Source organism: Sparus aurata, chromosome 24 (assembly GCF_900880675.1).
Source record: "Sparus aurata chromosome 24, fSpaAur1.1, whole genome shotgun sequence".
Classification (NCBI taxonomy): domain Eukaryota; kingdom Metazoa; phylum Chordata; class Actinopteri; order Spariformes; family Sparidae; genus Sparus; species Sparus aurata.
Genome location: NC_044210.1, coordinates 19938212 through 19953113, shown reverse-complemented (window position 1 = coordinate 19953113; position 14902 = coordinate 19938212). Strand labels below are relative to the sequence as shown.

At 44.0% G+C, this 14902-nt stretch overlaps 1 protein-coding gene across 1 annotated transcript in view; it reads left to right on the top strand.

Annotated features, from left to right (window-relative positions):
• The window catches only part of LOC115576987 (uncharacterized), a 50095-nt gene extending 36794 nt beyond the window's left edge, over positions 1-13301 (top strand). Inside the window, exons 7-10 of the mRNA XM_030409727.1 lie at positions 9992-10294; positions 11716-11985; positions 12162-12245; positions 12383-13301. Coding sequence (XP_030265587.1) covers positions 9992-10294; positions 11716-11985; positions 12162-12245; positions 12383-12449 — 724 coding nt within the window. The 3' untranslated portion in view covers positions 12450-13301. The remainder of the gene's footprint in view (positions 1-9991; positions 10295-11715; positions 11986-12161; positions 12246-12382) is intronic.
• The last annotated feature ends 1601 nt before the right edge of the window (positions 13302-14902 follow it).

Here is a 14902-nt window from a genome sequence, read left to right as displayed (position 1 = left end):
TGCTTCAGTAGTGTTTCCAGTGTCACAGAAGTGAGTAAAAGCATTTGGCACAATTTGGCCATTTGGAGACGTTTTGGAGAGGTTCGTGGATGTCAGTGACACCACAAACTAAAACCTCCATAACTCCCATAAGGGTAGGCCTAGAAGTCTAAAATTTCACCCAGGTGTAGTTGACAAGATGAGGAAGGTATGTGCTATATTGCCATATGCCTTACATAAAGCACATCTTAGTTATTGTTATTCAAATATGACCTATTATTTTCGAAGACAAAAAAAATGTTTTAGAGCCATGTTTGAACTGATGTCATTTTGGTTGTGTGTATGGTACATGCTAAATAAACACATTCACAGAAACTAGAGGTTGTCAGCTTTCAAATGGCGTATCATACATCCATCTCGGACTTGTAGTTCTTGTGTTATCAGCTTTTCCATTTGGGTATGCTAAATAGGCGAAATTACTGAAAATGGGTGGGTGTGAACAGGTTAAGGAGATTTTTTTTTTCTTTCAACAATCTAGCTCTTAATCAGGAATGACTCACAAAAGGTTGATTAACTGTCATGTACAAAATAAATAGCATGTAGATAATTATCACGACTGGGGTAACGACAACAATGAATTGGACTCAAATGCATGACTTGACACAGAGTTAGGCAGGGTAATAGTCTTTACTCCAAAAACAGGTTCGGTACAGGGGTGGTCTAGCAGCAGTGACAAACAAATCAGACATGGATCAGTCAGTGGCAACGTCGATGGAAACACTAGTAGACGCTCAGAACAATAGGCTGGGACATTATGCACGTGGGCAAAAGATGAACTGGCAAGGAACAGGGGAAACATAGGAACTATATATACACACACAGAACAGGTGAACGTAATCAGGGCGGGGACAGACAATCAGGGAGGAGGACGAAACCACACAAGCAGGGAAGGGGTATCTGAAACGAGAAGAGAGGTAAATACACCAAAATAAAACGGGGACAAAGCTATAACATGGACTGAGTCATAACAGCTAATGATGGAAATATTAGTTAGCTGCTTGTATTTTCCAGATTGAGGTAGTACTTTTAGCTGGTTAGTCCACAACTGTGACTGTACAGAGTTTATAAATGATGTTCTGTTTTTCTCCACACACCCCAATGTATTTATTCCTCAGTTACATAGAGTAGATCTACTTTACTGTATTATTCTCATCAGCAGGTATCTGGAGACTTTTAGCAGATAAACTCCACATCAGTAATGCATGACTGTGTTTCTGTTGTTGACATCATGTCATAACTAAATGTTCAATTCTTGTTCCAGTGTCTCTCTGCAGTTTGAAGGTTCAGCAAAGTTCTTTGGGAATCTGTTGTGTGCAGCAGCAGAGAGAGAACTGCAGACAGGAGAGAAGATACTGGAGCTGTTATCATCAGTGTGCACATATGAAACATTCTATTTTGATGACATGTACCCAGATTATTATGACGATGAAGATGATGATAAAGATCAATTTGGTTTTCTGCTGGATCTGTGCTCTCACATAACGGACAGAGAGACTAAAACAGGCCTGAGAGTCCTTCCATCATTACAGTCAGTTTTACGGTCAGTTTTCCAGTCAGCTCCTGCAGTCTGGTCCATAAACCTCTCAAAGAGAAAGAGCTCCATCCTCCTGGAAGTGCTGAAACTCACATCAGAGAAGAAACAAGTGAAGCTGACAGGCTGCTCACATGAAGAGAGTGAAGTGAGGAGTTTCCTACAGTGTCTGCCTCATATCTCACAGCTCAGGTAAGACCAATAATATGTATTTGAAACATATTACGTTTTTTACTCAAGTGGTGTTATTTGAATAAATCTTTTTTATAATCGTCAGTGTTTCGTGTCATATACAACAAATCAGCAGATAAAATGTCATTGTTAGAGCTTTTATTGTCCGGACGTAATGCGTTTATTTGATCAGCCATGCACTTGTTATGTCTCTGTGTCATATATTATGCCAAATATGTTTATGAATATAGTAAATATTTTGGTATATTTTGCTTGTTAGCAGATAAACTCCACATCAATAATGCATGACTGTGTTTCTGTTGTTGACATCATGTCATAACTAAATGTTCAATTCTTGTTCCAGTGTCTCTGACTGGCTTGAAGATCGAGTCCAGTTCTTTGGGAATCTGTTCTATGCAGCAGCAGAGAGAGAACAGCAGACAGGAGAGAAGATACTGGAGCTGTTATCATCAGTGTGCACATATGAAACATTCCATTTTGATGACATGAACATGGATGATTATGATGATGATGATGATGATAAAGATCAATTTGGTTTTCTGCTGGATCTTTGCTCCTACATAACGGACAGAGAGACTAAAACAGGCCTGAGTGTCCTTCCATCATTACAGTCAGTTTTACAGTCAGTCTTACAGGCAGTTTTGCGGTCAGCTCCTGCAGTCTGGTTCATAAACCTCTCAGAGAGAAAGAGCTCCATCCTCCTGGAAGTGCTGAAACTCACATCAGAGAAGAAACAAGTGAAGCTGACAGGCTGCTCACATGAAGAGAGTGAAGTGAGGAGTTTCCTACAGTGTCTGCCTTATATCTCACAGCTCAGGTAAGCTAATAATATGTATTTCAAATATATTGAGTTTTTTACTTCAGTGGTGTTATATAAATTAATCTTTTTTAGAATCATCAATGTTTTGTATCATATGCAACAAAATGGCAGATAAAGATATAATTGTTCAAACTGATGTTGTCCAGACGTAAAATGCTCATTTGAAAAGCTGTATAATTGTTATGTCACCGTATCATAAATTATGCCAAATATGTTTAATAATTACAGTAAAAATATTGGTATATTCAGCTTGTTAGCAGATAAACTACATATCGGTAATGTATGAGTGTGTTTCTGTTGTTGACATCATGTCATAACAAAATGTTCAATTCTTCTTCCAGTGTCTCTTTGCAGTTTGAAGGTAAAGTCAAGTTCTTTGGGAATCTGTTCTGTGCAGCAGAGAGAGAACAGCAGACAGGAAAGAAGATACTGGAGCTGTTATCATCAGTGTGCAGATATGAAACATTCCCTTTAAATAATATATATGATGATGATGATGAATATCAGTGTGATTTCCTGCTGGATCTGTACTCCTACATGAAGGTCAAAGAGACTGAAACAGTCCTGAGAGTCCTTCCATCATTACAGTCAGTTTTCCAGTCAGCTCCTGCAGTCTGGTCCATAAACCTCTCAGAGAGAAAGAGCTCCATCCTCCTGGAAGTGCTGAAACTCACATCAGAGAAGAAACAAGTGAAGCTGACAGGCTGCTCAGATGAAGAGAGTGAAGTGAGGAGTTTCCTACAGTGTCTGCCTCATATCTCAAAGCTCAGGTAAGACTAATAAAAGGTATTTCAAATATATTGAGTTTTTTACTTTCGTGGTGTTATTTAAATTGATATTTTTTATAATCATCACTGTTTTGTATCATATGCAACCAAATGGCAGATAAAGTTGTAATTGATCAAGCTAATGTTGTCCAGACGTAAAATGCCTTATATCTCACAGTTCAGGTAAGTCAGACTTCATCCATCCATCCATTGTCAACAGCTTATCCAAAGTCGGGTCGCGGGGGCAGCAGCTTCAGCAGCGAGCCCCAGACTTCACTTTCCCCGGCCATGTCGGCTAACTCTGATTGGGGGATCCCCAGGCGCTCCCAGGCCAGAGAAGAGAGGTAATCCCTCCACCTGGTCCTGGGTCTACTCCTACGTCTCCTCCCAGTTGGACGTGCCAGGAACACCTCCCTAGGAAGGCGCCCTGGTGGCATCCTCATTAGATGCCCGAACCACCTCAACTGGCCATTTCAGCCGCTTGTACCCACAATCTCGTTCTTTCGGTCATGACCCATCGCTCATGACCATAGGTGAGGGTAGGAACGAAGATTGACCGGTAGATCGAGAGCTTTGCCTTCCAGCTCAGCTCCCTTTTCGTCACAACCATGCGGTAAAGCACATGCAACGCTGCATCCGCTGCTCCGACACTCCGATCGATCCCACACCCCATCATCCCTTCATTCATTAACAAAACCCTGAGGTACTTAAACTCCTTCACTTGGGGCAAGGACACATTCCCCACCCTAAGTAGGCAATCCACCAGTTTCCTACTGAGAACCATGGAGGTGCTGATCCTCATCCCTGCCGCTTCACACTCGGCCGCGAACCAATCCAGCGAGCGTAGATCTAAAGCCAATGGTGCCATCAAGACCACATCATCTGCAAAAAGCAGTAATGCGATCTTCAGATCACTGATCTGTAACCCCTCCACACCACGACTGCGCCTCAAAATCCTGTCCATGTATATCACAGACAGGATTGGGGTCAAGGCACAGCCCTGGCAGGGGCCACCACCCACTTGGAACTAGTCCGACTTACTTCCGAGTACACACACGCAGCTCTCGCTTTGAGAATATAAAGTCAAAGTCATTTTCTTTCGTCTCCCCAGGGAGAAATTTGTCTTGGGTATAGGGAAAATTCCTGCATCAATAACAACAGTAAAACATACAACATACCACATACAGAGGCATCCAGCCACCTATAAAATATAAATATAGGGATTGGATGGCCCTGAGAAGGGACCCCATCACCCCATACTCCTGCAGCATCTCCCACAGAACATCCTGGGACCACCACACCTGTTTGCCACTCCTTCTGCCCAACCATCGACCCCCACGCAATGTTGAAGAGGCGTGTCAACCAAGACAGCCCCTCAACACCCAGAGCCTTCAGCATTTCTGGTGGTATCTCATCGATCCCTGGGGCTTTGCCACTGTGGAGTTGTTTGACTACTACAGTGACTTCACCCAGGGAAATCGGCGATGATACTTCGTCATCCTCCAGCTCCATCTCCGTTACAGAGGGTGGCTGAGTGGGGTTCAGGAGGTCCCCAAAGTACTCCATCCACCGCCCTATGACCTCCTCAGTTGAAGGTCCCATCCTTGCTGTACACAGCTCCCCGTTTCCCCCTCCTGAGGTGCCAGACGATTTTCCAAAAGCGCTTTGGCGATGCTCGAAAGTCCTTCTCCGTGGCCTTGCCAAACTCCTCCCACACCCGCTGCTTTGCCTCTGACACAGCTGCGGCTGCTGCCCTTCGGGCCCGTCAGTGCACCAAGACTGCCCCAGGAGTCCCTCTTCAGTCAGACTGCTTCCCTGAACCACCAGTGTCCTCCACTGTGTCCGTGGGTTGCCGCCCCTTGAGTCACCTAAGACCCTATATCCACAGGAAACAGCTGCAGCTTCAACAACGGAAGCTATGAACATCGTCCATTCAGGTTTGATATCCCGAGCCTCCACAGGGATGCTAGAGAAGCTCCCTTGAAGGTGGGAGTTGAAGGATTCTGGGACAGGGGCCTCCCCCAGACGTTCCCAGCTCACTCGCACTACTCGTCTGGGCTTACCAGGTCTGTCCAGGGGTTTTCCCCTGCCACCCAACCCAACTCAACACCCGGTGGTGATCAGTTGACAGCTCTGCCCCTCTCTTCACCCGAGTGTCCAAAATACACGTCCTTAGATCAGATGATATGATCACAAAATCAATAATTGACCTTCGACCTAGGGTGCTCTGGTACCACATACACAGATGAGCATCCTTATGTTCGAATATGGTGTTCATTATAGACAGATCGTGACTAGCACATAAATATAATAATAGAACACCACTCGGGTTCAGATCAGGGAAGCCGTTCCTCCCAATCACGCACCTTCAGGTTGACCGCCGTCAATGCCGACATGCGTGTTGAAGTGTCCCAGTAGGACCATGGAGTCCCCCACTGGAGCCCCATGCAGGGTCCCAGCCAGGACCTCCAAAAAGGCCACAGACTCCGAGCTGCTGTTCGGTGCATATGCACAGACAACAATCAGGGTTTTCCAACCAGCCCTTGGGCAAATGGAGGCGACCGTCTCATCCACTGGGGTAAACTCCAACACCGCGGCGCTCAGCCTGGGACTTGTGAGTGGGCCCCGGGCTTCCTCCGGGCAGTGTCTCTCACCTCACACCTCTATCTTCATGGGGTATTTGTGAACCATTCTTAGTCTGGCCCCTCACCTGGGACTAATTTGCCTTGGGAGACCCTATCGGGAGCACATGGCTCCTGGCAACCTAGCTCCCAGGTTCATTGGGACACGCAAACCTCTCCACCACGATAAGGTCATGGTTCCCAGACAGACTTATGACATCTATATTTAAAAAATTCCACCTCATCATTGTTAGTGTTTTGACTGTAATTTGTATATTAACAACATTTCGATGAAGATGAATTCTGTTTCTGTCTTCAGTATTTCTTCAGGAGTATTTTAATATAATGTGATAACATCACACAGATTATTTCATCCTGTCTGTTTTCTAAATGTCATTCTGAACAACATGGTCCATCAGCTGGTTTGTAATGCAGCATGTTTCTGTTTTCACTCCTCTTCCATGATATTGTGTTTAGTGGTGATCCAGAGTTCTTCCAGCATGTGTGCACATTAATCTGTGTGAGATCCAGAGAGGAGGCCAAGCAGTTGGCCTCTCTGCTGCGACTTCCTGGCTTCACCCTGCAGTTAACAGGAGAGTTGGGCTGGAAAACCTGCAGGTCTGTGGGAAGAGTTCTCAGACTCTGTGGTTCTGATGTGGATCTGGTCCTCACACCCAGAAGGATCTCTGTCAGAGGAGCCTCCCTCCTCTTTAGACACACAACTCAACTACACAGTCTGAGGTTTGCATGTCTATATTTAATGTTGTTCCTGTAACACTGTCTTGTCCAGTTTGAATGTCCAGCTGCTTCTTCTCTCCCTCTCTTTGACCTTCAGGCTTTCCAATGGCACGGCCTTGTTTCTGTCTCAGTGGGTAAGAAGAAAGAGAGTGGCCTGTCTGTTGGCTGTTGAGGAGCTTTCTCTTGCCCCTCAGAGAGGTCTACCATCAGAAAGAGTTCTGTTGAAGGTGGTCAGTAGTTTGGCGTCCCTGCTGAGATACTGGACAGTCAGCCGGTTGGACCTGACTGAGTTCTGTGGTTCTGCTCAGAGTCTGGTTCCTCTGCTGCTTCATGATGATCCTCTGACAATCAAGTAAAAGTCTTTCATGAGCTTGATAAACACAGTAAATCAAAGTGCAAAATGTTTTTATAATTGACGTTTTCTTTTGCTATATTATGTTAATTTTCGCTAGGAAATTCACAATCGTGCAATATACAGATGATTTTTCGTTCAATTATCTAGTTGTATTAATCATTTAATCAACAATTTGTGGGCAGGACCAAAACGTGTTTAAGATCTGCTGTATGACATCTATTCCAGATATCCATTAAATTTGGATACATTTTTTGGAGTCAGAATGATTTAAGTGATGTACTGCCTTGAATTGTAAAAGACTTAAACTGGCACAGATGAACTATTATTCACTCTAACTAAGGCCTGACTTCAACGTAAATCTGGTATGTTGAAACTAAGTTCTTTTACAGCTTTAATTTTGGGAATGGTAGTTTCAGCTATTGAGATTGTAATGAGTTATGTTCGGGATAGCCCTTCTGATTTAGTTGGGATATTTAGTATTTCCTCATATTCTGAGCATGGTGGTGAGTTGGGCTGTCACTTTTTATAAAAATCAAGTTTTGAACAAATTTGAAATTACATGCAATTTGAATTGGAATAGCCCTGAAATTGTATTTCATGACTCCTGTTCTATTATGAGATCCCGAAACCCATCTCCCGAATTGATACCCAATGGGCCGCATATCCTTGCATCTAAATCTTGCTTCAATAAGTAGCTGAGTGTGCCAGTTGGTAGGCAGTCAGACGAGTTTGTACACTTGATGTTGCTCTGGCGGCTCCACTCACCTTCTGGCTCATGAAAACATGTATTTATATCCTGAATGTGCCAAATTGTTTCAAAATTCCAACTAATGCAGGAATAGACCTATTCGGGTCAGAAATGTAAACTAACAAGTCATCAGCATCTAGAAGACTATGTACCAAGTGCCACATCTAAAATACCGCTTGTGGATGATTTAAGAGCAATGGATAATAGTTTAATAGCAAGGGAGAATTCCAAAGGACATAAAGGACACCTTTGCAATTGCCTTTTCTGCCAGAGTCTAGAGAGAACCATTTCTGGTACGTCTTCAGATGCAAGAACATGAATAATGCTAAAAAGGTCACGGACAATACTGAAAGAGTGACGAGTTCTCATAAAACCAGCTTGGTCATCCTATTTATTTATTTCTATCTACAGACTCAGTGAAAGGATGTCCCAGGAGCTACTCTCCCTCCTCCAAGAAATCCAGGACAAGGACTTGACCTGGGCCTTCCTGAGTAAGGCTGATGGAGACCTGAGCTCGTGTTCTCTGAACTGGGAGGTTCTTCGCTATCTGCTGCAGCAGTCGTCAGCTCAGACCATCACTGTGAACCTGAGGAAGAACCGCTTCTTACAGGAGAACATCCCACGTCTGCTTCCCTTTCTGGACAGTATTGTATTTAAAAGGTTTTCAGTTTTTGTTTCTTTTATACCTTTTAACCCATCAGACATCAGTTTATCCTATATAGTAATGATGCGTGGGTCATGTTTTTTTAATACTCGCCACCTGCAAAAAAAAACACGATGCACTATTCGACTGAAAGCAGCCGCCATATGTGGTGCAAATTCTGCTGCTGGGAGCAGAGAAGACTAAAACAAAGCTGTCTCTTCTCTTTTCGTCTTTGTCACCCACTCTCAGAAGAGGGAGGATCTAGGCTAAAAAAAGTAAATGAAAAATTAAAGGAATAAATGAACTCCCTCTCTCTCACACATGAACAATGCATTTGTCACATCGTAACGGTAGACTGTTACAAAATGATAACCTTATGTGTCAGACTACTCAGTGTTTTAGCCTAGTGTTTGGCTGCACTGTGCTAAAAGAGTCCACAGTCCCAGGATTTAACCTGTTTCGATGTGCTTTAAGTACAGAACCAGTGGAACTGAAGGCGCGCTAACTGGATGAGCATTTTGCTGGAATGCACAGCAGCTCTAGGGTCAGCATGTAGAGGAGAGGGTATGCACTACAGTGACCCCTCCAAAAGGCAAGGACGTCCAACTCTGCAGATAACGCTGTATTTCATCCGGCTTGTTGATCTCTGCTCATTGACCCGCCCGCTCGCACCGTGATGTTTTCTGGTAAAGCTGACTCAAACCCGCCTGACCCACAGGTGCATCCCTGGGTCCCGCGGGTTACAGGTCGACCCGTGCATCACTGCTACTTAGTCATTTGCATTAAGTATTGCTGTGGCTTAAGTTTTACAACAGTTGGTTAATAAAGAAAAAGTAACTAATCAAGGTGTTCACTTTATATTTTCAGGCCCTGTCCCAGGTTTGTGTTGACTGTCATCACAGAGATTTATTGCACTCGTGCCAGTCCCTTTATACCCAGTTTACTGAGGTCATTGGATAATGTGATCAACCTGACCTGCAGAGAGATGAACTCAGTGGACTGTGCTGCTCTGCTCTTCACCCTCCAACACTCTGACAGAGTTAAACTGAACCTCCTCTGGACCTCCATACCAGCAGAGGAGATGGAGTCCTTCCTCTTTACACTGGACAGAGTTTCTCAGCTCAGGTGAGACATCAGTGTTTGTTCTTCAGTGTGTCTGTCTTCTTCAACACAGAGGACATAATGCACCTCTCAACATGATAGTTTGGGAATTGAACATTTTATTGTTTGACTTAATTTTCTCCTCAAAATAAGTTTGGTTTGTTTTCAAACCTTATGTTAGTCTGACTGCTTGTGTTTCATGACCAGAACACGTATAAGGGAAAAACCGTGTTCCCAGTTCTTAGCTATAAATGCAATGAACTCTTTGTAACTTTTACCGATAGAAAGTTGTTAAGAAACATGATTATCCTTCATTAATATTATTTGTGGTGTCTTTTATTTGGATAATTTATCAATCTGCACATCATATCAGTAACTGATCAATGGAAGGATGTGGTTAGAATGTGTTTAATGTTTTATTTTTGTCTCTATTTAGTGTGGACAGAAATCTGCTGCTGCAGTTGATCCACTGCTGTGCTGCCTCTGACGCCCAGCAGGGGGCAGCAGTCAGCCTGCTCAGGACTCTGCAGCACAGGCTGGATCTGTCCTGCTCCTCCTGTGTGGAGCTGCTGCAGGAGGGTCAGAGTGAAACTCTCAGTCTGACTGATGAGGACTGCAGGGCCTTCTCCACCATCCTGAGACACAGCAGCCAGCACACTCAGCTCCACCTGCAGGACTGTGAGGTGGAGGACAGCGGACTGGACCTGCTGTTTCCTGTCCTGGACAGAGTCCTCCTCAGGTGGGAAGGCAACAGAATGACCTACATCATACTCTGACTCTCACCTCCCCAGAGTTGTACCTGCACATTGTCGCAACGACTGTGATTTCTTCACTTGGGAGCATCACATTTCTTCTCCTCTGGTGCTTAGTGGTGGTACTAATACAGGGCATTGTGACCTGTAGTTTCCCCAGTAAACACACCAACCTCTGCTGCTCTTCTTGGATTTTACTCCTCCTCCAGAGCTGCTCTTCATTGTAGAGTTGTTCCGATTCCGATACCAGTATCGGAAATGCCTCCAATAATGCTGGCATCGGTATCGGCGAGTACTGGAGTCAGGCACCGATCCGATACCACGTAATTTATTAGAAATAGGAATCTATTTACCGGCTATGAGTGTTGGCATCCACCAGAGATCACAGGTCATCATGCATGCGCAAATGCGCTAGTTATTCAAAACACACGCGAGCTAAGTGTTGTGTATAAACGGGACACTGGACGAGAAGTTTATGCACGCAACTCTGTTTACTTTCGATCAAAAAACGAAACTGAACTATTTCAGACAAAAACAGCTGCATACTGAACATGCAGCGAGGCGTTACCCAACGAACACAGATTAATTCCCCAGACATTTGGAGCTCCGACATGTGCCCCATGTCTTTGCTAGGTTTAACGTCACACAGGGTGATTTCTCAGTAATTTTAATGCCTTTTTTATTTTACAATATTGTGGCTGCACTTTAATTAAAAAAAATAATAAAAAATCTTCTCAGATTTATTTAGTCAAGTTGCGGTTGCACTATTGTTTTATACTGTTCTATTTAAAATGAATTTAAAAATAAATGACTTCCATTTGCTGTATTCATTCAGTGTGAGAAAGGGTTTAACCTGAGCCAGGCCTCACCACAATGATAATCATATCACAGTCATGCAGGCATAGTATGATGGGATTTTTTCATATCACACTGGTATCGGTATCGGCCGATACCCACAGCACAAGTATCGGAATCGGTATCGGGAGGGAAAAAATGGTATCGGAACATCTCTACTTCATTGTCCAAGTGTGTCTGAGCAGGAGAGAGCCGACAGGCCGGATGTCCAAAGTGCCGGCTGCCCCTCCAGGAGCAGCAGATTACAAACTTGTTAAAACCAAGTCTAAGTTGTGTCTGGAGGAGCAGCCCTCCCTGCTGACACCCGGCCTGTCCACTCTGCCAAGCCCAGAGACACAGCTGCAAACTGAAGGAGTCGGTGTGTTTACTGGGGAAAGTTCAGCTGGTGGTCCCTGTATCACCACCAGCAACACAGACACACCAGCACACATGTATAAATACTCACTATGTTGAAACCCACATGTGTAGGTGACGCTGTAATCTCTGTGTAGAATCTACTGACAACCATAAATCAGCCTCAACAGTCGCTGTTTGTTGTGATTCTCCTGTTCAGAGCCAGTAAGACTGTCGTCCTCCAGCTGCTGTCCCTGGTTCCTGTGAACAGAGACAGAGACACAGTGAGACGGGCGGTGTCCCTGTGTGGAGCCCTGGGTGGAGAACTGGACCTCAGTCACACCACACTGGATCAGAGGTCCTGTGGAGCTTTGGCTCAGCTGCTGGACGTCTCTGAAGGGCTGACAGAACTGGACCTGAGTCACTGTGAGCTCACTGACCAGCTGCTGCTCTCACTCCTCACACATCTGCACAAAGTCCAAGTCCTGGAGTGAGTATCAGTCTGTCCACACACAACAATATATATAGTTCTAGTTATGTTCTGTATGTGTGTGTGTCCCTGGCTGTTGTGTGTTGGACAGAACCTGTACTGCCTCCACCAGCAGCAGCTGATATGATTTACAGTCATAAATATCCTCCGTGTCACTTCCTGTGTTTGTGTTTCAGTCTGAGTCACAATAAGATCACTGATGCTTCCGCTGACGTGTTACTTGAACTGGTCTCCATCAACCCCTCCATGGACACTGTGCGGTGAGCATACATGAATCAATGTTCCATCATTTATTCAGACGTTTGTGCTTCATCCTCTCAGGTTAGTGAAGTTAATACTGTTCCACATGTTACTGTGGCTGAGTGAGTGATGTTTCTCTGCTCTGGTCTTTTTCTAGACTCTTCAGGAACAACATTAAGGACACAACTCCTTTTAAGAAACACAAGCAGTTTGAAATCTGGTGAATCAGCCGTCAGTGTGGTGGTGATGTGCTGATCAGGGAATCATTGATGTCTAATGATCGTTAGATGATGATGTGTTACTGTTTTGGTGGTGGATAGTTTATAATACGGTACCATCATGTTCCACACGGTGATCTCTGCTTCACAGATGAGAACATCATGACTCTCGCTCTTTTTTATAGATGGATTCAGACGGCAGCTTGTCTGGAGGCCGACAGCAGCCAGCAGTGTTTACAGAAATTATCTAGAGATGACGACTCTTCTCTTGTTCATCAGATACTGTAGATTCTTCTTTAATGTCTTCATATTTATGTGATAACTCAGGTTTTACACATCAGATTGTTCTGTTGGGTCCACGATTACATTCTGCTTTTATTGTAACAAAACAAATAGAGGCCATAACTGTTACTTGGTTTATGAGTTGGCCTAATTTATCATTTTGTATTTTGTTATATTAACTTTTACTTTGTGACATTATATTTGTGTATTTTGTGATGAGTGTTGAGTTCCGTGTGGAAAAGAAAGACTCTATAATGACGTCTCAGAGTAATGATGCAATAAAGGTGCTTTCAGGATCAAATCATGTTCGGTACATCGAGATAACAGTAAATTATCTCAAGAAAATGATCTTCAAAATGTGAATATGAGTTTTGTTTTTATTTCACATTTTAAATTAAGTGATGCTGAGTTACTGTTCCAGAGAGAGACCCGGTTCTGAGACCCGATACAACGTCTAAGAACCAGTTCTGCCTCCAAAAACTGTTTAAATACTTTCTGGAAATACAATGACTTTTCTAAAATATTGTGAATGAACAGTTGTAAATATTCTCAATAAATGTTTTTTTCAAGCCAAAATCTTGTTGCAACATTATTCTGTGATTTGTTTCTATGATTTACATTTATTACAGTTATGAACCTTTAAAGCGTCGTACTGGTTTTCATTTGAAGCGTTTCAGTAACATGAAAGTTAAGAACAGAACAGAAGTCAACAAAGATGTCTGAGCCTTCAACAACTGACAACAGACACACGAGGTTCCTGATTCCACACAGATTAATATTCTGTCTGTCGTGAAGTTTGTGCTTGTTGAAATGTCGGCTGTCTGTTGTCTGCAGTGTTTCTCTCCACAGGAACCGGACCTGAACATAAACAGGGAGAGAGGCTCAGTTCAAGGTCCAGATCCACTGCTGCTCCACGAGAGGAAGAGGAGGGAGGAGGATGTCTGGCTGCTTCACCGTCACTGTGCCAGGTTCAGTCCAGGCCTTTTGTTTGGTCCAATCCTGCTGCTCGTTGTGTCGCTCATGTTCACACTCTGACCCCAAACTTTCCCCGTCATGTTCTTTAGTTTTCAGGTTCAGTTTACAGCTTAATTTATTTAATGTGTGGTTCCTTTGTAGCTGGCAGCGTATCAAACTGGACCGCTGACATCCTGAAACACACCAGGGAACCTAAAGAGAAGGAAGCTGCCAGACTGGTGTCAGCTGTATAGAAGTCTATGGGAGATGATGGAGAAACCCAACACATCTACGTCGTCTGACCTCTGATGAAGAAATGCCTCCAGAACATGACAGAACTCTTCAGAGAGGAGGTTAAACCTGATGTCTTTACCCACACGTTCTCGTCTGGATGTGGAGGAGAGGCTCCTGTTAGCGCTGCTGTTAGCGACGTAGCTGCAGCGTCATCAGCAGGAATCAGTCGGACCTGCCTCGACTGATTTGTGAGAAGAATCAGTTCTGAAGTGTTCTTTCATGTTCTGGAGGCGTTTCTTCATCAGCAGTCAGATGACGTAGATGTGTTAGGTTTCAGCCAGTTTCTCCATCATCTCCCATAGACTTCAATACAGCTGACACCACAGCCTGACACCAAAGAGAGATTCAGTGACGTAACGACTCTCACTTCTTCTTTACGTTTCTTTGAAATACATCTGGAGGCGATCGGGATGATCGTGCAGCTCCTTCATCAGAAAGTGAAACTCTCCTCGCTCTCGTCTTGTTTTCAGGATTGGATGGATCTCTTCAGCTTTTCTCTTTTCCTTTTCTCAGGAAGTGAGGAAAACCAAATCACCAACGTTATCTTTCCTCGTATTGTGAACCATGACACATCAGTCGTCACCGTCTCTCCTTCTGATTCTTCTGTAAGTCTGGGCTTAATAAACCCGTCCTTCACAGGTTCTCCTCCCACTGACAGCCACGAGTCTGGTGATCAGGATGTGACGGCTTCTCTCTCACTTATATTAGTTTGTGCTGAGTTATTTTCCCTTCAGAGAGCCTCTTCATACCTGAGTGTCTCAGTCTGCAGCCTGGGTCCTTCTGTCACAGCTGTTCATCTGTGTTGGATCGCAGGACAGTAAAGAAGCAGCCCGAGGAAGTAGAGATGGTGTCTGAAGGAGATTGGACCAAGTCACATATGTGCAAGTCTCAAGTAAGTCTCAAGTCTTAACCTTCAAGTCTCAAGTAAG